The 26,766-nt window shown below is 37.3% G+C and overlaps 1 protein-coding gene across 3 annotated transcripts in view; it reads right to left on the bottom strand.

The window, feature by feature from the left end:
- fam135a (family with sequence similarity 135 member A) overlaps positions 1-26,766 on the bottom strand; it is a 53,748-nt gene that overhangs the window by 14,977 nt on the left and 12,005 nt on the right. For 2 of the 3 annotated variants that reach the window (XR_010898677.1, XM_067421444.1), the window contains exons 4-15: positions 24,036-24,115; positions 19,018-19,157; positions 18,837-18,907; positions 18,530-18,703; positions 14,414-14,540; positions 10,089-10,242; positions 8,349-8,426; positions 7,900-7,949; positions 3,272-3,430; positions 3,015-3,088; positions 2,763-2,917; positions 260-2,054 (exon numbers count right to left, since the gene is read on the bottom strand). Coding sequence is in view for 2 of the 3 variants with exons in the window: in XM_067421444.1 (XP_067277545.1) it covers positions 260-2,054; positions 2,763-2,917; positions 3,015-3,088; positions 3,272-3,430; positions 7,900-7,949; positions 8,349-8,426; positions 10,089-10,242; positions 14,414-14,540; positions 18,530-18,703; positions 18,837-18,907; positions 19,018-19,157; positions 24,036-24,115 (3,057 nt within the window). In the remaining variant the exon portion in view is untranslated. The remainder of the gene's footprint in view (positions 1-259; positions 2,055-2,762; positions 2,918-3,014; positions 3,089-3,271; positions 3,431-7,899; positions 7,950-8,348; positions 8,427-10,088; positions 10,243-14,413; positions 14,541-18,529; positions 18,704-18,836; positions 18,908-19,017; positions 19,158-24,035; positions 24,116-26,766) is intronic. The other variant, XM_067421445.1, reaches the window with a different exon arrangement.

Raw genomic sequence — 26,766 nt, 5'->3', positions numbered from 1 at the left:
TATATCTATTTGAAAATGCAATATATTTCTGTGAAGCAAAGCTGAATTTTTAGCATCATTACTCCAGTCTTCAGTGTCATGTGATCCTTCAGAAGAAGGTAGAAAACTGAGAATAAGAGGTTTATATAATAAATTAAAAAAACATTGGAACACTGATGAATCACACACAAAAAAAAGAATATGTATAAAGAAAGTTAATATGGGCAATCTTTTTTCCCTCCCTTGTGCATGGCAAACTGCAAAAAAACTGAAAACTCACGCTGTCATCTGAGCAGTAGGGGCACTCTTGTACCAGCACAGGTCGTTGCTGGTTGGAGCTGGTTCAGGAGGCCGTGTCTGTAGGCCGGCTGAGGGGATGTATGTTTCCTGGAGCTGTTCCAAACCCAGGTGATCATAAAAAACAGTTCTTCCCTCGGCTCCCCCATCATCACACCTCCCTTCTTCCCCTGGGAGTCCATTAACATAAACCAGCCCGTCTGTCTCCTCATAGTAACCGTTCTCAATCATTTCACTTTCCTGCACCTCCTCCTCATCTTCTTCATCATTAGCATTGGGGCAAGTCTGAATCCCCAGCGTCACGGCTGTAGTCTCCAGCGGGCTGATCTCAGATATATCAGTGCTAGAGCGAGAGCCGAAGTAGTTCTCCACAAAGCCTTTCTTCACCAGGTCCGTGCTGCTAGTGACTGATGTACTGGACTGGGCGGCCGTCTGAGGCTCACTACCTGCTTCTGGCCCCAGACCTACACCAACTGGAAATTCTGTCTCAGTCGATCCCGTCGCCCTGTCAGAAGCAGAATTTTCACAGCGGGACAGGAGAGCAGAGTGCTCATCGTTAGAGAAAGGCCCATCTCCATGACTGATGGAGGCTTTTTGTTGAGCCAAAACTCTAGAGCTTGATTGCAGGAGGCTGTGAGATTCTCCCGAAAAGATGAGACTCTGTTCCTTCACCAGGATGCTGGACTTCCTGCTAGTGTCCTCTGTCTCAACCTCATCATCTGAGGGGAGGGAGTTAATGGAGGTAAGGGAAGACTGAACTCCGCTGATGCCGCTGGTGCTCTCTGGATTTAGGCCCTCCAACACGGTGGTTCCTCTAGAGGCGGGGCTGAGCGGCGGTGGTCTCTGATGGGTGTTTTGTGGAATAAGCTCTGTGGGTGCCTCGAAGCCAGAAGCAGCAAAAGGAGATGGAGAAACCGGTGCTAGCTGTGTTGCAGAGCTGGGTTCGCTCTCGATTCCTGAGTCTGATAGCCTGGAGGAGGCTTGAGGAACACAATCACTTCTCAGTGCGGCTCCACAAGTTCCGACGAACGTGGCGCCATCCCCAACTCGACTCTTGAACTCAGAGAAATTGGTCTGTGTGATCTCTGGAACATCCCTCCTGGCGGTTGGATCTGAGTGGTGCGGTAAGAGAATGGTGACCTTATCGCCCTGGTAGGGGTCCTTGTCGCTTGGCTTAACATCAATATGTTTGAGCCCAGCAGGTGGATGTGTCATATCAACTCTGGCAGCTGTACTCTGTGCGGCTTCTGCTCCAGTACCTGCCTGGGGCCTAGCCTGCATTTGCAAACTCAAAAGACCGGAAAAGCTGTCCCTCTGGACACTGACATTGCCTTGAATGTTGCTTGTGCTGCAGTCTTTAGCACAATGGGTGGTTGTAGTATCATTTTGGAGGACGCATTTGCCTATATCATCCAGATCATCTTTCAGATTGCACTGAGCATCAACTTCTTTGGACTTGGTGGTCGGTTCGCTGTGAGGAACCTTTAAGTTCTTGTAGCCTGTGAGGACCACAGAGTCTTTCGAGGTCTGCCTGATTAACTTCTTTGAATTTTCAGTCTTGGCATTCTTCTTCAGCTTTATAGATTTGGCTTTGGATTTGATGGTAGGCTCATTTTGCTCTGGCCAAGTGGTTGCGAGGGAAGCTTGCTGCTTATCGGTGCATGGACCAAGAGCTCCCAATCCACTAGCAATGCCGTCTTTTGAGTTGGACCTGTCTGCTTTAGTGGACATAGAGCCACTTCTAGTGTTGTGGAGACCAAGCCATGGACCATCACGATCTTCAGGGTAAAAACAATATAGTTTTATAGCAATTTAAGATTAAGGACACAATGCTGATAATTCCTGAAATGCACTATGAAGGGTCTAAAACTAAGCTTTTCATTACCAAACATATCTTCATGAACCAGCATAGTTCTAGTCTCATCGCTTTTTACCCTTTAGTTCTATTCTTGATTGTGGAGGGCCAATGTCCTGCAGAATTTAGCAACAACCCCGAAAAAACAGCTAATCAGATCAAGATTTAAGGTTGGTGCCAAATTTTGCAGGAAGTTGGCCCTGTTTTTCTTTGTTTAGACAAGCAAAGGTATACTTGAAAGTTTGCATAATTTAGGCACTTTAAGAATAGTTTATCAAAAATGTTAGTAAAACAAATGTGGTATTGAAAAACTTAGGTGGAGCACCTTTCTTGTTGCAGAAAACATTTTATTGGACAATAATTACAACAACAACAAAAAAATGAGTCTAATAATTTCTCTACATTTTACCAGAAGACTGTACATTTTACAATTAAAAGCCACAAACCTCCAACAATGATTTCAAAATGTGCCCTTTCCTTTAAAAGCAATATCACTTTTATACACAGTTTTTTCTTATGAGCTCATAGCTAGAATTATGAAATACAATAATAAAATATGATAAAAGAAGTATAATAAAATAAATAATAAAATATTATCATGTAATCGATCAAGGAGTGCCATTAAACATACCTTCAGTAATAGATTCTAAATATCTGTCCTCAAAGATGATTGGTAGGGAGTTCACATCCCCATCAAGATCAGCACATTCAACAGGAAGAGGTGGTAAGGACAGGAAGTAGGAAGAGTTTTTGATAGCTGTGGTCATTTGTTGGTGACTGTGAGCACTGTAAAATAAAGAAGTTAATTTGAAATCTTTTAAGAACTGACCTCTACTCTTTATGCTAAATAATCACATTACAGTAATGGTATTTTAAGACATACTGCAGCTCCTGGTAGGCCAGAGCACTCTGTCTTGGGTGTTCAAGACAAAAGAAAGCTTCGGCAAATCTTTGCACCTAAAAATTGTAAATACAAGGTAAAGCCAGAAATATACTTGCAAAAACCCTTCTAACTATGCAACATCAATTTCATGCATCTTCGTGTTATAAAATGTTTTAGGATATAATGCAAAAAATTCGATGCATAAAGCAAGTATCCAAATATAATATGCAAATGATAGAAATAATCTCAGAGCTCACCCGTAGTGTGTGGTGCTCCTGGGCCAACAGCGCAGATACACGCTCATTCAGTGACACCACTTCTAGGAAACTCCCCCATAATGCCATAAGCAGAGAGCATAACTGCGCCAAATTCATGTTCACCAGTTCAGCCAACTCATCTGGGCTCTCTGTCCTTTGCTGCAAAAATCACATACACGTGCATATTTTTAATATATATATATATATATATATATATATATATATATATATATATATATATATATATATATATATATATATATATATACACATAAATACATACACACACACACACACAAATATATTAAACCATCGTGAGGTGCCAGTCCACTTAAGGTACAAGTAATTTTATAGTACAGTAATGGTATATCAATGTATTTATTTTGGCTGGTAATTCAACAAAAAATATTGGTAACACTTAACTTTAAGGTGACGTAGTTGCACAGTGTACTAACTTAAGTAATATGAGTAAATTATGCATACTTACAAGTTACTAACCCTAAACCAAACTCTAACTCTATAGAAAGTACGTTATAGAATTAAACCTAAGACAATGAATGCCTGACACGTTATAGATAAATAACATAGCCCTACTTGGATTTAGGATCGGATCGAACTTCCAAGCAATACACATACCGCATAAACTTAATTCGGATTCCAATATTAGGAATGCATGGATGAACTTTATATTTAACGAAGATCCAGCTCATGTGGGTAGTAACAGATTGCGCATTTGTTCGCTTTATTTCACTGTGAATTCCTTTTTAAACAAGACTGGATGAGATAAAAAAAAACAACGCTTTGCCTTCTATACTGGATCCGACAGGAATGATGCAACACCCTTAGTAGAGATTTATTTATATATATATATATATACAGTCTTGTTCAAAATAATAGCAGTACAATGTGACTAACCAGAATAATCAAGGTTTTTAGTATATTTTTTATTGCTACGTGGCAAACAAGTTACCAGTAGGTTCAGTAGATTGTCAGAAAACAAACAAGACCCAGCATTCATGATATGCACGCTCTTAAGGCTGTTGCAATTGGGCAATTAGTTGAAAGGGGTGTGTTCAAAAAAATAGCAGTGTCCTACCTTTGACTGTACAAACTCAAAACTATTTTGTACAAACATTTTTTTTTTCTGGGATTTAGCAATCCTGTGAATCACTAAACTAATATTTAGTTGTATGACCACAGTTTTTTAAAACTGCTTGACATCTGTGTGGCATGGAGTCAACCAACTTGTGGCACCTCTCAGCTGTTATTCCACTCCATGATTCTTTAACAACATTCCACAATTCATTCACATTTCTTGGTTTTGCTTCAGAAACAGCATTTTTGATATCACCCCACAAGTTGTCAATTGGATTAAGGTCTGGAGATTGGGCTGGCCACTCCATAACATTAATTTTGTTGGTTTGGAACCAAGACTTTGCCCGTTTACTAGTGTGTTTTGGGTCATTGTCTTGTTGAAACAACCGTTTCAAGGGCATGTCCTCTTCAGCATAGGGCAACATGACCTCTTCAAGTATTTTAACATATGCAAACTGATCCATGATCCCTGGTATGTGATAAATAGGCCCAACACCATAGTAGGAGAAACATGCCCATATCATGATGCTTGCACCTCCATGCTTCACTGTCTTCACTGTGTACTGTGGCTTGAATTCAGAGTTTGGGGGTCGTCTCACAAACTGCCTGTGGCCCTTGGACCCAAAAAGAACAATTTTACTCTCATCAGTCCACAAAATGTTCCTCCATTTCTCTTTAGGCCAGTTGATGTGTTCTTTGGCAAATTGTAACCTCTTCTGCACATGCCTTTTTTTTAACAGAGGGACTTTGCGGGGGATTCTTGAAAATAGATTAGCTTCACACAGACGTCTTCTAACTGTCACAGTACTTACAGGTAACTCCAGACTGTCTTTGATCATCCTGGAGGTGATCATTGGCTGAGCCTTTGCCATTCTGATTATTCTTCTATCCATTTTGATGGTTGTCTACTCTTCCATTTTCTTCCACGTCTCTCTGGTTTTGCTCTCCATTTTAAGGCATTGGAGATCATTTTAGCTGAACAGCCTATCATTTTTTGCACCTCTTTATAGGTTTTCCCCTCTCTAATCAACTTTTTAATCAAAGTACGCGGTTCTTCTGAACAATGTCTTGAACGACCCATTTTCCTCAGCTTTCAAATGCATGTTCAACAAGTGTTGGCTTCATCCTTAAATAGGGGCCACCTGATTCACACCTGTTTCTTCACAAAATTGATGACCTCAGTGATTGAATGCCACACTGCTATTTTTTTGAACACACCCCTTTCAACTAATTCAACTAATTGCCCAATTGCACAGCCTTAAGAGCGTGCATATCATGAATGCTGGGTCTTGTTTGTTTTCTGAGAATCTACTGAACCTACTGGTAACTTGTTTGCCACGTGGCAATAAAAAATATACTAAAAACCTTGATTATTCTGGTTAGTCACATTGTACTGCTATTATTTTGAACAAGACTGTATATATATATATATATATATATATATATATATATATATATATATATATATATATATATATATATATATAAGGGCCGGGACTTTAACGCGTTAATTAAGATTAATTAATTACGTGACTTTAACGCGTTAATTAATTACGCCAAAAAAAAAAAAAATTTAACCACACTTATTTTTGCACCGCGGAACGTTTTTCAATGAATGAGTTTCGACGGACCGATTACACTGGAACACCAACTAGCGCTCCGGAGCTCCGGAGTCACGACAACCACAACAACAAACCATAAGTGAACATGAACGAAGAAGCTGATGAGGCCGCTTTGCTCGGCCCCGTGGATGGGAAATTTTGTTTTAAAAAATGAAAGAATGGAAGCGTCGTCAAGAGCATGGTTGTGTGCAAGCTATACAACAAGGAATCTGCGTATCACCGCAGCACATCGAGCCTCAAATATCACAAATATGCTTTTGCTACACTTAATGGCAAACATTGTGCTGGTGTGCTGGACTGAAATAAATAAACAATATTTTGTTGATTAAGCTTATGTATTCAGTCATTATTCAATGGTATACTAAAAATACATGTGAAAAATTACTTCTCATTGTTCTCAGGTCAAATATTTATATGCAATTAAAATGCGATTAATTACGATTAATTAATTACAAAGCCTCTAATTAATTAGATTAATTTTTTTAATCGAGTCCCGGCCCTAATATATATATATATATATATATATATATATATATATATATATATATATATATATATATATATATATATATATATATATATATATATATATATATATATATAGAGTTAGACACGTATGCATAATCAGTAGATAGCTGTAACAAATATTATATTATATATATATATATATATATGTTGTTACAGCTATCTACTGATTATGCGTACGTGTCTAACTAAACATAACATACCACGCTGTCACAGGCTGGAGTATCCTTCGTATTTGAGGTGTTGTTGGTTTGTCCTGACTAGAACATGTATGGGCCAGGGTTCGCAAAGCATTAATTGTATTCCGGTTGGGCTACCAAAATGTATCACTTGCCTGGCCGATGGGCTATCTTATATAGTGAAATAACACTCCTTTCTTGATGCGAGTTGTTAACTCTCTTGAAAAATACAATCATGGAAATTTTGAATATGCTGATTTGTCTGCAGTGAAGTTTTGTAGATGCTTGTGTGTGTGTGTTAATGATGCGCTTTGCAGGTATATCCACCAATCAGACGGGCCAAGTCATTAAAAATAACATTCCAATTAATTGAGTGTGGATGAGAGATAAATCATTGTTTGTTTGATAAAGACATTTTGTGAGCCCTGTGGGCGAATCATTCCGGTTGCTGTTTTTCCACATATTTTTAAAACAATTCCCACATGTACTGACGGGGAGCTGAAGCTCATTATAATATGCAAAACTGTTATCCAATCATGGCAGTGGGCGTTTACTTCCAAGTCTTCAATGCGGCACACCCATTATAACCTAGTGTTCCAAGAGCTAGGCTCAAAACCAGGGTAGAAAATAGCCCATTACTTATTCATTATGATATTTTGAATGGAAAAACCACTCGAATGTCATAAGCTGACCTCAGACAACAGTATAATCTTTCTTTCTTTTTTTTTTAAACCAGTTCATGACCCCTTTAATTAACCACATCTACTTTCTATAGAGTTAGGGTAAGGTTAAAGGTTAATAATTTGAAATTATGCATAATTCACTGTTATTACTATGGTAAGTACATGTAATGTATGTAACAAGGACACTGTAAAATAAGTGTTACCAAATTATGGGTTGAATTATAAGTTAACTATATATATACTTGAAAAATGTATGGATGCAAAGGAAAACATGATTATTCACAATAAGTTCATGATAACACTGGAATCAGTAAAACACAGTTTACATTATGTAATGTAGAGGCTAAATCACATAAAACAGTGGTAACCAGAGAGCCAGGGCACACTAGGGGGGCCTCTGTATTTTTGGACAACTCCATGTTTCTTTGCATGTTAATAATGTAACAGCATGAAAATAATAATAATAATAATAATATTAAAAGGGCAAAAATATGATACTAACTATACTTATAACCATGCCATACCTTGATTTGTTCACAAAGCTCATTAAGTCGGGCTTCCACATCAAGTTTCTCTAAAAAAAAAGAAAGAAAAAAAAAGACAGCCGAGTGAAAATGTTGTTTCTACAGCTGCAGTATGGACTGAATGAGAGACAAGGGTCTGTCTGAAGAGCCTGTGATTGACAGCACATGAGAGGGAGCTAGAGGAACAACAGACCAGGAAGTAGGAGTCAGAGGACAGAGAATACCAGCAATGTTCAAGAAATTAGACTGATCCAAAGTCAGCCTGAGATCTACGATACTGCTAAAGGAAAAAAGGACTAAGCTGAGCTAAGAACTCCTTCACAGAAGGACACGTGTCATTGACAAATGTCCAAGTTAGGGGAAACAGAAGAAAGAAATAGAGCTAAAAAGAGACACAAATGAAAGGCAAGAGGCGTGTGGAGCTGAGGGTCGGTTTTGGAGGGACATACCTATGTAGACGTGCCTTTGGCCTGGAGGATAAGGTCTTCTGAGAACTCGTTCATAAAGGACCTGCATGCTGGGCTTGGCTAGTGGTGGGATTGCACATATAGGCACGTTTAAAACTTTCACTCTCCCCTTTTGCTGTTTGAGTTTAAAATGAACCCTTAAATACGGTACATGCAGCAAAGGGTGAGTAGTTTAGCTTTGAGTGAGTGAGTGAGTGAGTGAGTGAGTGAGTGAGTGAGAGAGAGAGAGAGAGAGAGAGAGAGAGAGAGAGAGAGAGAGAGAGAGAGAGAGAGAGAGAGAGAGAGAGAGAGAGAGAGAGAGAGAGAGAGAGAGAGAGAGAGAGAGAGAGAGAGAGTGAGTGAGTGAGTGAGTGAGTGAGAGAGTGAGTGAGAGAGTGAGAGAGTGTGCGTGAGCCAGTGAGAGTGAGTGAGTGAAGCTTTACAGTGAAAGTTCTGAAGGGATTTGCATTTAAGACAAAAATAAAACGGGAGATAAAAGGATCTGCTTGCTGACACATATAAAAGAGGGCAGAGGTACAAATCAAGGACAAATGCTAATTAGAAACGCTAACAATATGCAAGTAAACAAGACATTAAAAGGTAAATGTCCAGAACAGCAGCTCTTCCTGAGTCTCTAAGAAGTGAGTGGGTGCATTAGTATAAGTGAGTGAGTATTCAGTGATGGGCTCTGATTAAATACAAAAATTAATACATGAAGGAAAAAAATCCAATGCATTTACAACAAAAACATAACATATATATAGACAGTAGAAGTAGACAAACAAAAATGACATTTTCACCATATAAATATAACCAAATATAATGAAAAAATTAAATAAAATTACAAACAATTGGAGCAATGATTCCAAAAGATAATTAGTCCCAGGGTTTCAACAAGCTTCTCTGCAGGTGCTTCCAAAGGTTCCGTGGAGACAATGATATTTGATGCAAGACTTCTTCAGGTCTTCCATTTCAAAGTGCAGGTCATTAATATTTTTGAAATAAGTCTCCTATGCTCACCAAGACTGCATTTATTCAAATCAAAAATACCTAAGTAAAAACTTTTCTATATTCATATAATTTTTAAAATGCAATTTATTCCTGTAATTATGGAAGCTGGTTTCCACCATGGAATAAAACGCCTTAAAAGATTATTATATATTTTATATCACGCAATACTGAGAAAAAAAGTCAGAATTGAGATTTCAATTTCCTTTTTTTTTTTTTATTCAGTGGCGGAAATCCATATTGTGATACCAAAGCTGAATTTTCAGCATCATTACTCCAGTCTTCAGTGTCACATGATCTTTCAGAAATCATTCTAATATCCTGATTTGCTGCTCACGAAGCATTTCTTATTATCAATTTTACAAACAGTTGTGCTGCTTAGTGTTTTTAATAATGTCAAAAAAAATTTTTAACAATGTAAAAGTTACTGTCACTTTTGATCAATTTTATGCATCCCAGCTGAATAAAAAAGTGATTTATTTTTTTTAATTTTTAGCCCCCCAAAATATTAAATGGTTGTGTAAATTGCTCACACATAGACATAGTGAAGTTCAGCGGTTAAACTGGGTCTAGTAATGAAAGTTAGGTCAAAATAACACCCTTCTACAATATTTAAGCAAAAATGATTTACGAAGATGTCTTAGGCAGGGTCAATGACTGAAATGCAGTATAAAAATGTTGTAAAATTTATAATTTCAGTCTTCCAACTCAGGTTGGAAACAAGGGACTACGTACCTAGCTCCATGCGCTGGGATGCGGGCAGATTCTTGGTCAGGGAGGTTAAGTAACAGAACAGGCTCTGATACGCCTGCAGCAAGCTGGCACACATGTTCTGGTGGAGGCTGAAGGCATGCTGTAGGCACTGATCCGATACCATGAAGGTTTTACCCTGCAAATCATAAAAAGGGCTTGATGAATCACTGAACGTAGTATAAAAAGCAAGAGCATTAAGAGTTTTTGCACTGTGATCAAAGCAAGTTCCCTTTAAGAGATTCAATCTATTTCATTTGAGTTTTCTATTCAATGAAGGTATACACAGATCAGGCAAAACATTATGACACTATGTATACCATTAATGTATATAATGTCATAACAACATTATGACATTATAACGAGAGTTCATAAAATCCAACTGTTCATGGTTTGTTCATGTTCGTTCATGGTGCATTAACTAATGTTAAGAAGATTTTAATAATTTATAGACCCCTACAGGTGATGTCACAGGAAAATTCACAGTTCGCAGTGCGCATGTCGGGGTCAGAAAGTTCATTCCATCCCATTGAATTGTATGTTAACCAGAGAATTTCTCATCAAGAAAAAAAAAAGCCTACTTGCACCGTGAACTGTTAAAATCGCACCAGTTGTGGAGTCAAGTTTTTCAGGATTTCCACAGGATCTTATCCATTAAAGAACAACGACGGCATATGTGGCTGCAAGCTATAACATGATATCATTTTTTTATGATTTAGTGATATCACGCAGGTGGTGGAGTAATAACTGCTTTTAATGAATTATCTTGAGATCGAATTCATGCTAGATTTTTTTGCTTTAAATTATAGACATGGCATCTGAATTCTCTTTTTTTTCTGTTATTTTGCTTAATATCCAGATTCGTTCATAAGCTCGTAATTCTTTATTCACTCTTCAAAAAAGATGCACTGACAAACTAAAAGACACAAATGACATTTGTATGTATTCAAAATAAAATATAAGATCGTGCTGAATGTTAGCTTGCTTTATTTTACTCATTAACGGCTTGTTTGTTATTTTGCTGGATTGTTTTTGTTTTTTGTTTTTGTGCTATCCTGGGCAGAGGGCACAGTCGTGGAAGCCTGCTTTAACGACATTTGGTCGGGGGAGTTTAGGCGCCGCTGATATCATGTAATAAAAATCTCTGTCCTTGGGGTATGCATGAAGAGGATCGCTTTTTGTTGTTTTTTCTTTCTTTTAGGGCACTTCCTTTTGTCTCGTCTTGATGCGCAGTGTTGTGGCCACACTTGCATTGTAAAAGGTGAGCTTGTTTTTTTTTTCTTTGGTAGCATATAAAGATTGTATGCTGTAGAGTTCGTTTCATTTGTATGGCTAGTTTAGAGGTTTTTTCGTAGCTATTTGGGTTTACCTAGAACAGCGAAATTGGCCCAGATAAAAGTGTCAGTTCAGGCGGAATTGGTTGTTAGGAATATTCTTTCATCACCTGCATCTCTAATTATGGAGGAATTAGCAATAGGAGAAGCAACATCGACACCTCTTTCGGCAGAGTTTTCCAAAATTTCACTTACGTTTGAGCAACAGAAAGTGTTAATAGAAATGCAACAGAAAGAGAGAGAAGCTCAACGTAAAGCAGAGCAGAATGAAAGGGAAGCCGCTTTTATCTGATGGGGATGAGGATATGGCTCCTAGGGGGTCGGTGCGTCCCCCTGATATATCCCACATGGTTAGGTTGCTTCCAAAGTTCAATGAGAGGGATCCAGATATTTTCTTTTCTTTATTTTAGAGTGTGGCTGATGACCGTGGCTGGTCTGACTCTGAGAGAACGTTGTTACTCCAAAGTGTTTGTGTCGGTAGAGCGTTTATTGCGGTGGCTGTGCCAGACAGGAAACACTATGTAAAAGTAAAAGAGGCAGTGCTTAAAATTTATGAATTAGTTCCTGAAGCTTATCGTTTGCGATTTCGTAGCTGGAGAAAGTGACAAACAGACGTATACAGATGTAGCGAGAGAGCTGAATAGCCACTTTAATCGTTGGTGCTCTGCAGTGGGGGTCGCTACTTTTGGAAAGTTGTCTAATTTGATTGTTTTAGAACAGTTTAGAAACATCCTTCCGGAGCGAATTGCTATACATATATCTGAGCATAAGATGAAAACAGCAGCAGAAGCCGCAGTTGTGGCTGATGATTTCACTTTGACATATAAGTATAGTTTAAAGGAAAACAGTGCCGGTAATGTTTCTCAGGAACAACATTTTGGACGTTTCAATAAAATTGAGGCCTTCTTCGTTAGGTTCATCTTCAGATTCATATTTGCCACCTGCTCAGAGTAGAATAGATTCACATGCTAATCGGTCACACAAGGGTACTGTGGGTTTTCACAGAGAGTCTAGGTTTTCTGCTTTTACACCTGCTAGTCAGGTTAAGAAGGATGTGGATGTGTGTCGATACTGCTTGGACAAGGGGCACTGGAAGAAAGACTGTCCTGTTTTAAAGGGGAAAAATCTGAGAAATTGTACTGATGATGTTAGGGGGGTCACGCTTGCTGTATCTGAGTCAGTTATACCATCTAACGTTTTGATGGCTGAGAATGAGGCTAAACCTGAAGGGTTTCTGGCTTCATCTCCCCTATCAGGGTGATCTGCTGATCTGCTGGGGCTAGTGAGAGTAATGTTAGGGCTGATTCAGTTGAAATAGGTGGAAGTGTTTTTTTTCCTTTTGTTCCAGATGGTTTAGTTTCACTGGTGGGTAGTTCCAGCCAGGTGCCAGTTAAAATACTTAGGGACATAAAAAGATCTGTTTGTTGTGGTGTTGCCGCCTGAGGAGTTGCACAGTGCAGCAAGGGGTTATTTTGTTCAGGAGGGCTTGTTGATCCGGAAGTGGTCTTCTCACACTGACGAAGGAGTTGAGGACCCAGTGTTTCAAGTGGTAGTGCCAGCTAAGTTTAGAGAACTGGTCATACAGACAGCTCATGGGGATGTAACGGGGCACTTGGGGGTTAAAAAGACCTATGACCGGCTTTAGCCAAAGCATCACACTGCCTCCGCCAGCTTGCCTTCTTCCCATAGTGCATCCTGGTGCCATGTATTTCCCAGGCTAGCGACACACACGCACCTGGCAATCCACGTGACGTTATGTTGGTGCTTCGCTTTTGGCGGTGGACAGGGATCAGCATGGGCGCCCTGACTGGTCTGCAGCTATGTAGCCACATACGCAATTTGAGCTACAATAGCTCGTCTGTTTGATCAGACCACACAGACCAGCCATCGCTCCCCACGTGCATCAATGAGCCTTAGCCACCTATGACCCTGTTGTCAGTTTAAGTTCTAACACATCAACTTTGAGGACAAAATGTTCACTTGCTGCCTTGCTCCCACCCTCTAACAGGTGGCGCGTGAAGAAGAAATAATTAACGTTATTCACTTCACCTGTCATGTTATGATCGGTGTAAAACGGAGTTTAAGCGAACTCTAGATCTCACTGTGGTCCACCAGGCACCTACATGGCAGCTAAATGTGACTGGGAGAATTGTTGCAATGTAAAAAAAAAAAAAAAAATTTACCTCACAAGCCTTTTTAGTTACATAATAATGTCTATTTATGGACAGCCTTAAAGCTCTCACTGATATCATAAGAAAATCACAGCTTCTTTTCTCACTATAATTTTCACATGCTATGTCAGCAAAGTGTTTTGTTAACACTTTAGTATGGGGAACACATTCACTATTAACTACGACTTTTGCCTAAACTCAATTTAAACTAATTTACTGCTTATTATAGTTAGTAAGGTAGTTTTTGTAGCATTATAGTTTAGGTATTAGGAAGGCTTAAGGGATGTAGAATAAGGTAATTTAGAATAAGGCATTAATATGTGCTTTATTAGTACTAATAAACAGCCAACATCCTAGTAATATACATGCTAATAAGCAACTAGTTAATAGTTAATAACTGAACCTAAAAATAAAGTGTTACCACTGTTTTTGACAGATTGGTTTACAATCAAGGACACTGCACTCATTTGGCGCAAAACATTTTTTTGAAGTCAAGCATTTGAAGTCAATGAAATGAATACATAAAATTTATGTCTAGAAATATTTTTTTCTTGCACACTAGGTTGATTCAGTTGAGTAAGGACTTGTGTGTGTGTGTGTGTGTGTGTGTGTGTGTGTGTGTGTGTGTGTATGCGCTTGTTTTTGAGAACTATCAGGACACAAATATGTATAATGACAAGGGTATGACAGGTATTACAAGGAGAGGGTGAAATATGAGGACATTACCCATGTCCTTACTTTTCAAAAGGGTCGTGTGATGGATAGGTTTAGAGGCAGGGCAAAACAAATGTGTGTGTGTTCTTACATCTGGTGAAAGCTGCTTAACGTAGGTGGTGCCAAACACCACAGATTCCAGCGGTGGGATGAGAGAGTCTTTGCTCTGTGCCGGAGCATTACGATTCAGCCAGGTGCTTTTTACTGGCCGGGGGAAACTGAGGGGACAAACACTGACAATCAAATTCAGCACATACATTCTACTGATTTAAAAAAAGGCAGAATAATAAATAAATAAAATACAGCTTTTGAAAGTATTTTATTTTTGTCAATGAAAAGATGTTATGTTTAAATTAAGGCTGTCAATCGATTAAAATATTTAATCGTGATTAATCACATGATTGTCATGAGTTAACTCGCGATTAATCACAACTTAATCACACATTTTTATCAGTTGTAAATATATCTTAAATTACTATGTTTCAAGTTTTTAATAATCTAATCAACATGGGTATGGACAAATATGCATGCTTTATGCAAATGTACATTTTTCATTACTGAAACTATACTCAGAGCATGAAGACTAGATTTATATCAATGGTCATAAATGTTTATCAAAGAACTTGTTCATGTCTCTTAAGCCTAAGCTAAAAAATTCAGAATAAAGCAGTGATTTCTCTCATTTTAAGAATATAAAGGGAGTTTTTACAATGGCAGTTTAGTTCAGAACAGGGCACAGTTCATTTGAAAAATGTGTCATGTGAAAGCCGTCATGCGGACCTGTGAGCGCACCAGTACCACACAATATCTGGAGGAGGTCCATATTTCAAGAGTAGGAATATAGTGTGGCCCCTTTAATAGCTGGAATATAGTGTGGCCAATTTAAGAGAACTGTGCAGCGATTCACATGAACAGTGTGTGAAACACAGACTTGGGAGTGCTCTTGTTAAGAAAAGTAACTTGCATATTCGTTTTAGCCGATTGTAATACTACAGAGAATAATGTGCTCAGTGAAAAAACACTTTTCTTTCGATCTGGAGACTAATAAATGTCAAGCAGAAAATATGGTAGCTTATGTAGGGTATAACTGTACTTGTTTTAGTGTAATGTTATTGTTAACCCTTTTCTTTCCCTATTAATGTCAGCGGGTGCATCTACGCTACGTCTATGGCTGATCTTAATTTCTCCAACTACGGGCTTTTCTTTTATTGGTCGGATGAAATATGCAAATTTTTTGAGATTTTGGGTTTTCATGAGCTGTATGTCAAAATCATCAGTATTAAAATAATAAAGGACCTGAAATATTTCAATTGGTGTGCAATGAATCTAAAATATATGACAGTTGAATTTTTATCATTACATTATGGAAAAGAATGAACTTTAATCACAATATGCTAATTTTTTGAGAAGGATCTGTATGTATATAAAAAATATGTATCACAGAGCGCTACTAATTATTCTAGAATTAAGTTAATTCAACAAAGTAACCTCTTTTACTACATATTTTTGATGGTTTGAACGCATACTCTACATGTTGCCATTTAAATGATTTTAGCTATCATTTATGTACCCTATACCATCACCATTCAAAACTATGCAACAAATAAATAAACTACGACTAGAGTACAAAATTGTTTACAAAAAAAATAACATCTTCATGGATCTAGTCACTTTATTTTGCTCTCAAAATGCACCAGGTTTATGCATTTAAATTTAAAATGAACAAAATTGTTCTGGGGGCATGCCTCGGGACCCCCCCTAGTGGGACCAATGTCTACCCACCACAGTCTTACACAATTCTGTGGGAAATACTGAATAATGTAATATATTTATAATGTAATTAAATATAAATAAAGAGTGCTACAGCTTCTCGCCGAGTTCAAAAGCCACTTTCTACTGTTCTTGTTCTCTTCCACTCTCTTCTTGTTTACAACTATATGATGGAAAACACTCTTGCTTGCATTGCATTTACCACAGGCCATGTGCATCTACTACTGCTAAGTTATTTGTTATTTCATATCCCATTTCAATTTTGAACTCCTTTTCATGCAGAATAATAAGTTTTGTTATCAATAATATACATATTGTTACCTCCAATGTAGGGCTATTTATACTGGTTCACTGTTACATAAGTCTGTGGGCCCAGGCTGCCTGTAGGTCTTAATATATTTTGCCTTTCTGTTTGTCTCAATATACAGCCAGCCTGTCATGTTCGGCCAGATTGGGTGGAACTCGTGCTTCTTCGGTTGTGGAGCCGCACGCAAAGTTACAAAATTTGAAGTGCACACCGCCAAGCAAAATGGGGTCTTGCTTAAAGCTACACTGAAGTTGGCAGTTTGATAAATGCAAGCTAATTCTTCAATTCTATCTTTGGGTGCTAAAAAAAGCACATAAGTTCCTGTAGAGATAGCAATACACATTCTGCCAAAAAAAATGAAAAGCATGTCATTAATGTCTTCTCTCTTGGTGTATGAAAATCTCACACAGCTGTCCTCAGAGATGGTCAAGTCAAGTTCAGTTTGTGCATGATTACATTATATAAATTTTTTTAATACTGTATCCTAAATTTTGGATAATTAAGCTATATATCATAAGCTGCAGTAAATTTCTGGAGTGTTAACGATTACAAAAAAAACAACAACAACAAGAATAGTCAAGAACCGAAAACCGCGACCCTAAAACCGTGATATGAACCAACCATGGGTTTTGTGAATCGTGCCACCCCTAATATGCACCTATTAAAACTATAAAGTTTTCATCCATTTTATTTATAGATTTTTGTATTTATTCAAGTGATTTTTTTTTTGTAAACGGAGCTTGCTTTTATTATTATTATTATTTTTGTTAATTTATTGTGGATATTAAAAATGTTTTCCGTTTTCAGTGTTAAATAGTATTTAGAAATTAAAAAAAAAGAAGTTAAATGATCTTTGAAAAGGTGTACCTGTATTATTATGCAATTATCATTATTTTACGGTGAGGAAAATAAGTATTTGAACACCCTGCTATTTTTTAAGTTCTCCCACTTCATGGAAATCATGGAGGGGTCTGAAATTGTCATCGTAGGTGCATGTCCACTGTGAGACATAATCTAAATAAATAAAAATCCAGAAATGGCAATATATGATTTTTTAAACTATTTATTTGTATGATACAGCTGCAAATAAGTATTTGAACACCTGTCTGTCAGCTAGAATTCTGACCCTCAAAGACCTGTTAGTCTGCCTTTAAAATGTCTACCTCCACTCCATTTATTGTCCTAAATTAGATGCACTTGTTTGAGGTCAGTAGCTGCATAGACACCTGTCAATGACAACACATAAAGACACCTGCATAAAGACACCCATACAATCAGTTAGAATCCAACTACTAACATGGCCAAGACCAAAGAGCCTTCCAAAGACACTAGAGACACCTCCACGAGGCTGGAAAGGGCTACAGGGAAATTTTCAAGCAGCTTGGTGAAAAAAGGTCCACTGTTGGAGTAATCATTAGAAAATGGAAGAAGCTAAACATGACTGTCAAAATCCCTCGGACTGGGGCTCCATGCAAGATCTCACCTCGTGGGGTCTCAATGATCCTAAGAAAGGTGAGAAATCAGCCCAGAACTACATGGGAGGAACTGGTCAATGACCTGAAAAGAGCTGGGACCACAGTTTCCAAGGTTACTGTTGGTAATACACTAAGACGTCATGGTTTGAAATCATGCATGGCAAAAAGTTTCCCCTGCTTAAACCAGTACATGTCTAGGCTCGTCTTAAGTTTTCCAATGACCATTTGGATGATCCAGAGGAGCCATGGGAGAAAGTCATGAGGTCAGATGTGACCAAAATAGAATTTTCTGGTCATAACTCCACTACCGTGTTTTTCAACAACAGGCCAGAAATCTGACTGATCTAGAGAAGATCTGCATGGACGAGTGGGCCAAAATCCCTCCTGCAGTGTGTGCAAACCTGGTGAAAAACTACAGGAAACGTTTGACCTCTGTAATTGCAAACAAAGGCTACTGTACCAAATATTCACATTGATTTTCTCAGGTGTTCAAATACTTATTTCTAGCTGTATCATACAAATAAATAGTTTTTTTTTTTTAAATCATACATTGTGATTAAAATTGATTTCTTAAAAACTCACAACTGTCTTCACTTGTGATATATTCAAAATGACTACTATGATCTGCAGGTCCAGTTCTCTGTGTACTGCTGACCTGATTAGAGGTTGATGCAGGGCCACCAGTGAAGCATGGATAGTGGCAGAGACGACAGATAGGTGGAAATAGTCAAACATGACGTTGACGTGCTGGTGGATGCCTCGGTGGAGGCTAAAGTGCAAACGTAGCGTTCGACTGCTGATGCTCTGGAGAGAACTAGGGTCCTCGGGCCTGAACACAGACAAAAACAAACACGGTTATATGAGAAACATTCGTTTTAGCTAATATTTTTTGTTTGTTCAACAGAAAAATCTATGAGCAACAGTAAAATCTAAAAATAGCATTCAGCTATTCGTCTACATACGAGTAGTCGCCATCAGTGAAATACAGGTCCAAAGACAGCTGAAAGTCCATTTCAGTTAAGGAATCTTCCACCTACGGGGCAAAACATACCATCACCACCATCACCAGTGATGCAAACAGAGGTAGATCTTAATCACCGAACCCAGAGGGTGACTGTTGTTCGAGTTACGAGCGTCGCTCACCTTCTTTGCATCTAGCAGCATCATAACTTTGAATACAAGGACATCGTTGACTACAATCTCCTCGTTTTTGTAAAGGATTTGAAAGGTTTTGCTGCAGACCACATCATCTTGAACCGATGCTGGAAAAGCCAGATCTGAACCTGTGAGAAAACACACAGCTTTACAAATTAGTTTTACAAAGCTCAGATAGATGTTGAGCTTGTTACTTGTTACTAGATGTTACTCTTCCATGTGAACCTATATAACAAAAAATAAAAAATAAAATAAAAACAATCAAAATATCCATTGACTTAATGAAAAAAAGCTGCTAATTTGTACAGTTTTAAATCGTTCTGTCTTGCTTTCTGCCTTATTTGTCTACATGCAAATATGGCGTGACAAAGCGAACCAATACAAGTTTGACATTGATGGTGTACAACCCTCCCCCATACTGTACTTCTATGAGAAATTTAAAAAAGAATAGATAATGATGCTACATTTCACCACAGGGTAAAAGACATTACACATTCCAAAAGACACCGAGCCTGTTAAAGTGCAAGCAGAGATTCTTTCAGCCCACTGTCTCAATCACTGTGGACTCTGAGGAAAACATTGATGTAATATTAAAAGAGCCAAAGGCTACATTAAGAACCATGTTAGAAAAGGGAAGGTTAGACGTGAAGATAAGCTGCCCTGTTAACCCTCATAACATTTAACCCCTAATAAGTTGAGAAAAGCTGCATTCCTAAGAAAAATACAGCCTGAAGAAATTTCTGGAAGTATGGAAGCATTCGAATAGGAAATTTCAATTTGAAATGTAATTTGTAAATTTTACAATATGTAAAAATGGTAATGTATTTCTATGTAAAAAATTAAAAAATAAAAATAAAAATCACAGGGGCCTAGACATAAAATAAAAAAAACATTTCAATTAATTGCGAGTGGATGAGAGATAAATCATTGTGTTTGTTTCATAAAGACATTTTGTGAGCCCTGCGGGTGAATCATTCCGGTTGCCATTTTTACACACATTTTCAAAACAATTCCTCACGTGTACAGACTGGGGAGCCGAAGCTCATTATAATATGCAAAGCTTATCCAATCAGAGCAGTGGCCGTTTACTTCCAAGTCTTCATTGCGGCACGCCCTTAAAAAAAAACCAGCGTTCCAAGAGAAAGGCTCAAAACCAGGATTGAAAATAGCCTATTCCTTATTCATTATGAAGTTTTTGGATGTAAAAACCAAGCGAAGTTGATGAAAATTCGTCAGGAAAAAAAACGTCATAAGTGTTTTTTAATTTTATTATTATTAAAAGAGACAGTTCATGACCCCTTTGAATCAAACAAAAAAAGACTCCACAAAAACAAAAAAACAATGCTCTTGACTGAATAATTTTAATAAGGATTAATTTCTAGTTACTTTATGCAGTAAGGACCATGGAGTGATATTTTACATTTGATTGTTTTATTTCTATACCTAATCTGTATCTAACTACTGTTAGATCTACCTGAAAAACGCTGTTTATTTAATTTGTATCTTTGTTCTGTTTTTGGGCTATTGCATGTAGTTTGATAATTTGTTCTCATTTTATTACACACCGTTTACTTGTCTTTAACAGTGTTTGAAATGTATAATTTATATTCTTATTTTATATCATATTTACGTAGAATTTTATCATTTGTTTAGTTTTTGCACTCCATGTAAAAAGTCTGTCGAATAAAATAAAATATGTTCTAGCCAATGGCAGCTTAAGCTTCATTGTGTCCAAAGAGTGTTGCAAAAATAACTCTGGCGATATTTCAACCCCTCTTTTACACTAGAAAGCGCTTTGGTCTGATGTGAACAGCTACATACATTTGGCCTAGACGCCAAATCCGACAAGGCAGCAACATGCAGCATTCATAATAGTATATTGCACTTTTCCATTCATTTCAAACACTTGATGAAGGAGCTCAACGACAGACTTTTGAATACTACTAAATTGTTAATTAAATACTAAAGATAGTTAAAAACCTTTAAAGGGGTCATGAACTGTGTTGATGTTATTTTATGCTGTTTATTGGGGTGCTTATATGCTTTTTACATTAAAAATTGTCATAATTTAGAAATAAAAAGCATTTTTCCTACCCTGATTTTTTTGGTTTGATTTACTGACACACAGACAAACAACATCTTACTGTACATGAATCATTACATTTCAGAACAGACATTAGAATTAACAGTTACTTACATTACTGCATTGCTGTTGTACCCAGGCACAGCACAATATTCTGAATGGCATGTTTATTGCTTGGTAGCTCAATATGGCTCAACACTAGGTCTGTGTTACAAGCGCAAATTGGTGGGCGGGGCTAAACAGGAAGTGAAGAAGTAAGCAGTGATATTCTTCTGCAGAGGCGGGGCTTGCCTCCCTTTGATGTCATAGATTCCCACTTTGCAAAACCTGTCGTTTGCTGTGCCTGGTATCAATAAAAGCTTTTATTGGACTAACAAGGACATTTTCAGTTCTGAAACTTACAGGACATTCTTATAGTATGATAACCTCATGTCAAAAGCTCAAGGAAAATTTGATTTCTCAGTTCATGACCCCTTTAAATGATTGTTGTTTTACTCATAAATAAACACTGTAAACAAGACCAATGTACATGTATGGCCCCTTTATTATTACTTGCTCAATCGGATATCTAATCAGCACATTCGAGCCGATCACGTCTCTGGCCGCCATGTCAATCATTGCATCAAGGTGGGGCCAGTTACTGGAAACATGGTGGCAACAGAGCTGATAAGCAACAGCTGATAAAGTTATAAACTTTCTGTTTTTATCTCTAAAAACAGATTAGCTTATAACGCTAGTCTATGGGGCACAGGGTAAGCGAAATTAAATCACTAGTTAATACCATTAATTACCCCTAGGATCATTTCTCACCAGAGTTGTCCTTTAAACATTTAAAGGGTTGTAAAGATGGTTACACTCACAATGCGGATGAATCACGTTTGTGTCGAAGACACTTCATTTATTGAAGAGATCTTAAGTGATGCAGAAACTTTTACAAAGAGCAAACACTCATTTTTGATCCTTTAAAGGATCCTTTAATTGTTCACTTCAAAAAGAAAATTTCCTGATAATTTACTCAACCCCATAACATCCAAGATGTCGAAAAGAAATTACATTTTTTGAGGAAAATATTCCATGATTTCTCCACATAATGGACTTCAATGGCAACGAACGAAGGTCCAAATCAATGCAATTTCAAAGGGATTCGAAGGGCTGCAGAGGCTCCAAACGATCCCGGGCGAGAAATAGGGTCTAATCTAGCGAAACAATTGGTTATTTAAAAATAAAAAAATATTTATATACTTTTTAACCTCACAAGGACGACTTCGGTGTTGTTGTTCTTCATGGATGTCATCACTTTAGAAAGGTCACGCGTGATGTAGGTGGAAGCAGCGACCCAGGGCTGAAAATCTCCATCTCATGGTCTCCGCCAACTTTAAAAATTGTCCAACATTGTTGTTTTACCTTTATTTTTGTAATGGTCGTTTGATTTAAAGGGGGGGTGAAATGCTGTTTCATGCATACTGAGCTTTTTACACTGTTAAAGACTTGGATTCCAATCCTAAACATAGACAAAGTTTCAAACACTAAGTCGGACGTTTGATGGATGTTATTTCTGTGTCAAAAATACTCCTTCTGGTTTCGGAGAGTTTTTTTCGAGTATGGGTCGGCTTGATGTCGACAGAGCGGAAGGTCCTTGTATGGGCCGTACAGGCTCTTCTCCCGGTCCTCATAAACTGCGAGTAAACACACACAAATGTTGACAGGCCACTAAATACAGTACATACCACAGAGACGGACATCCTGCTGTTGTTGTTTCTCCTGTTCAATTTATTTCAGCCTCCGGATCTGATTCTGGATCAGATCTGCATTAGTTGAATCTGATTGATAGCCATGGTTTATTAGAGTAACGGTTTTTTTTTTCCACGCTTGAGGATGAGTTTTCAAAAAAAAAAAATCTCTCGTGCAGTAGCTGCGCGCTTGTCATTCTTTAGCTCCGCCCACTCGATACGCCTCCAGGCGCTCGTTTTTTTCCGGAAAGACTTAGTACAGCCTATCTTTATTTTATAAATATAATAAAACTAAAGACTTTTCGGCGATATGAAGGATGCAATACTACTCTATAGGTACTCATGATTGACGTGAGATTGACTGAAACTGAGTGTTTCACCCCCCCTTTAATCTTTGCATGTTTGTTTTAACGCTGGGTCGGTATTTCCACGTACGTCACGTGCGTGACCTTTTCGACGTGATGGCGTCATACATCACGCAAAAGCAGAACACTGAAGTTACATTTGAGGTTAAAAAGTATATAAATGTTGATTTTATTTTATTACAAAATGGCTGATGCTTTGAAACTGCATTGAATTAGACCTTTAACCCTTTGGTTGCAAATGAAAACCCATTATATGGAGAAAAATCCTGGAATATTTCCCTCAAAAAAACAATTTCTTTTAGACTGAAGAAAGAAAGACATGAACATCTTGGATGAGATGGGGTGAGTAAATTATCAGTAGCTTTTAATTTTGAAGTGAACTAATCCTTTAATGCATATCTCACTTACTCTATGTAATCTCACAGTTTAAAGCACCTGTCAAAAGAAACGAATGCGTACTGTCATGAATAATTAAGGAAGGCATCTTCTAAGGACACACACAGTCTCATTAATAATTACGAGACACAGATGAGTCATCGATGTACTATAGTACAAGAAAATGTCACATTGTTTGCTGTTGACACGAGGATGATTTCGGATGTTGAAAAAAAGCACAACGTTTAAAAATTAACTAGTTTTATCCTACAATCAAAACTAACGAATGGTAACATTGACTTCAATGTTAAAAACACAACTCTTAATTTAACCAAATTTGGTTAAGGGTTTCATGATCCTTTAATAGACTGGCATGTCACATGATTATCAACCATTCCATCATTCATTGCACAGAATGTGGCAAGTTCATTTGAGGTGTATGAGTGCATTTACCTATTGGATGCAGCAGACTGGCTTCCACCCTCTGTGGGATCCGTGGCGGCACTTTCACACCAGCTCGGATCTGATAGAACCTGTCAATACAGGAAAATAGTAGAGTAAATTATCTGTATTCGAGAAAACTTTATTGAAGTTAATTGCAAATATAAGCCTTTCCCCTCAACTCTATTACACAAACAAATAAAACCCAAACACCAGATTTATTATGAACTGGGTTTCTTTCCTTTTTTTGATGCCTTGAATATTTTTCCTTATCGAGAGCAGCCCATGTAAGAAAACAATCTAGCCTATACAAAAACTTTCATTAAAAAACTGCAGTTAACCACTAGGAAGTGAGGCATAAATATTATATTGCTACACTTAAGAGCTTACTCAGCTCGAGACAAACTTTCTGTATAGGTAGAGCTATGAATTACAAACTTAAGGAATTTTAAAGTCCAATTTGTCTTATTGATTCCTTAATTAGTTTTTAGTATTGTGAACACATCAAATAATTGTTTGAAACAACGTTATACCATATACCTAGCCTGACAAGCCAGACCCACATCAATATGTTTGGTCTGGAAACTCTCCATTGACAGGGCTCAATCCGAAAGGGCGGGATAAGCGGTTGTCTTTCAAACTCCCTCTGCACGCGATGAACTTTCATTCAGCAAATACGCATAAAATAGATCAAAAATGACAGTAGAGATATTTATAATGTTAAAAAACTAATTTATAATGTTACTGTCCTTTTTTAGGCTTTATACAAATTTTTACCAATACATTTCCATGACTTTTGAGGCAAATACTGATATGGTTCCATGAAAGTCTATAACATGTAAAATAAGAATAAAATTCATAATAGCATATCTTAACTGAAATTAACAACTATTAATGCTATTTGTTTGTACAATCTGTATAAACGCCCAAGCAGAGAACATTAATTCAGAGAACATTTCCATGATTTTTCCAAAACTTTTCCAGGCCTGGAAAATTGTCATAAAATCCAATGACTCTTCCAGATTTTCATGACGATACAAACCCTCTCTTTTGTACTTTCTATTTATTCAAGAATCCAGAAAACAACATGTCATGGTTTCCACAAAAATATCAAGCAGCACAACTGCTTTAAAAATGGACCCCCTGTTATGATAATGGACCCTTTTAACAGACTGTGATGATGCGTTTTAATGGTCATCAATATTGTAAATCTTGCAATGTTTTTAATATATTTTCATGAAAAAAAATGGTATGTACACTTATAACACTGATAGGTTGTATTATAATACTTCAGCATCAAATTAGAAAAAAAACAATATACCACTGCTGTTCTAATACAGCATCTATGGGATTGATAGTAAAAATGACATCTTTTTACTGCCATTATCAATCTCACTTTATTTTTTCCCTCTTTTTGAAAGTTGTGAAATCACTGTTGTTGCGTTTTTCTTTTGGCTTTCGAGAAAATGGGGACACATATATATATATATATATATATATATATATATATATATATATATATATATATATATATATATATATATATATATATATACATACATACATATACATAAATATCATATATATATATATATATAATGTATTCTCTCATTCAACTATGACGACTTCCGCTCTAAGAAACCCGGAAATGTGAAAAGGGTCTATAAGAAAAGTTTCTTGAGCATCATATCAGCATATTAGAATGATTTTGAAGGATCATGTGACACTGAAGACTGGAATGATGCTGAAAATTTGCATAACAGGAATAAATTACAGTTTAAAATTCAACTAGAAAACAGTTATTTTAAAATGTAATATTTCACAATATAGTTTTTCTTTGTATTTTAACAATTACGTTAAAAAAAAAAAACTTACCAACCCTAACTTTTGAATGGGAGTGTTACAAATGAACATACTAAACAAAAAATTCATACCAGACATAAATAAATCATGAATAAACCAATGATTCACTTAGATTAATGGGTTCATTTGTGACTCATTTTCAATAAAAAGAACTCAGCTCATAAGATCATCAAATTTAAAGGAGAATGTTTTAATACAGTATTCAGCAGAAACATGGAGGTTAAAAACCATTAATACAACCAAGCCTCCTGATAATAAATAATTTGTGTTTTTCGTAAATGAAACCAGTCAGCATATTTTTTTTAATGTCGTTCAAAGAAAGGAAGAAGCCACAGTGACTGTCAAAGAGAAGTCTCATGCCTTCATAGTTCCTCATTTCTACTCTGAGCTCAGCTGAATAAACCAGATCAGAGAGCTCCAGCACATGGTGGTATCCAGACAGCTCTGTTTATATCCTGTGCCCCATCCTCCCATGCATTTGCAATCAAAGAGGAAGCTCGGGCAACCAAAATAGAGCTGCAATTATCCTTCTGACGAGAATATCATGACATCAAAAGCGCACAGAAGCACTTATGGGGGAGTGAGTAAGAATACAACGGGCTGGCCGGAACACAGATCTGGGAATAAGAACAAACAACCAGTCCCCTTACAGGAGGTGAAGAGCAGAACGAGGGTCACATTAAGCTTCCTGTCACACAGCTGAGCAAACCCAATGGCTCTCTGTTTTAGTTAGACCCACGGCGACAATGTAAGCAGATGTGGAATGTTAGCCTGAGGTTGCAAACTGCTGCGCTGACACCAAACAAGCCTATTAGCACTGCCGATAACACAGGGTTTCACTGTTCCTTTAGATGGTTACGGCCAGTGTTGGGGAAAGTTA

Source organism: Pseudorasbora parva, chromosome 17, assembly GCF_024679245.1.
Source record: "Pseudorasbora parva isolate DD20220531a chromosome 17, ASM2467924v1, whole genome shotgun sequence".
NCBI lineage: Eukaryota > Metazoa > Chordata > Actinopteri > Cypriniformes > Gobionidae > Pseudorasbora > Pseudorasbora parva.
This window is presented reverse-complemented; position numbering and strand designations above follow the sequence as displayed.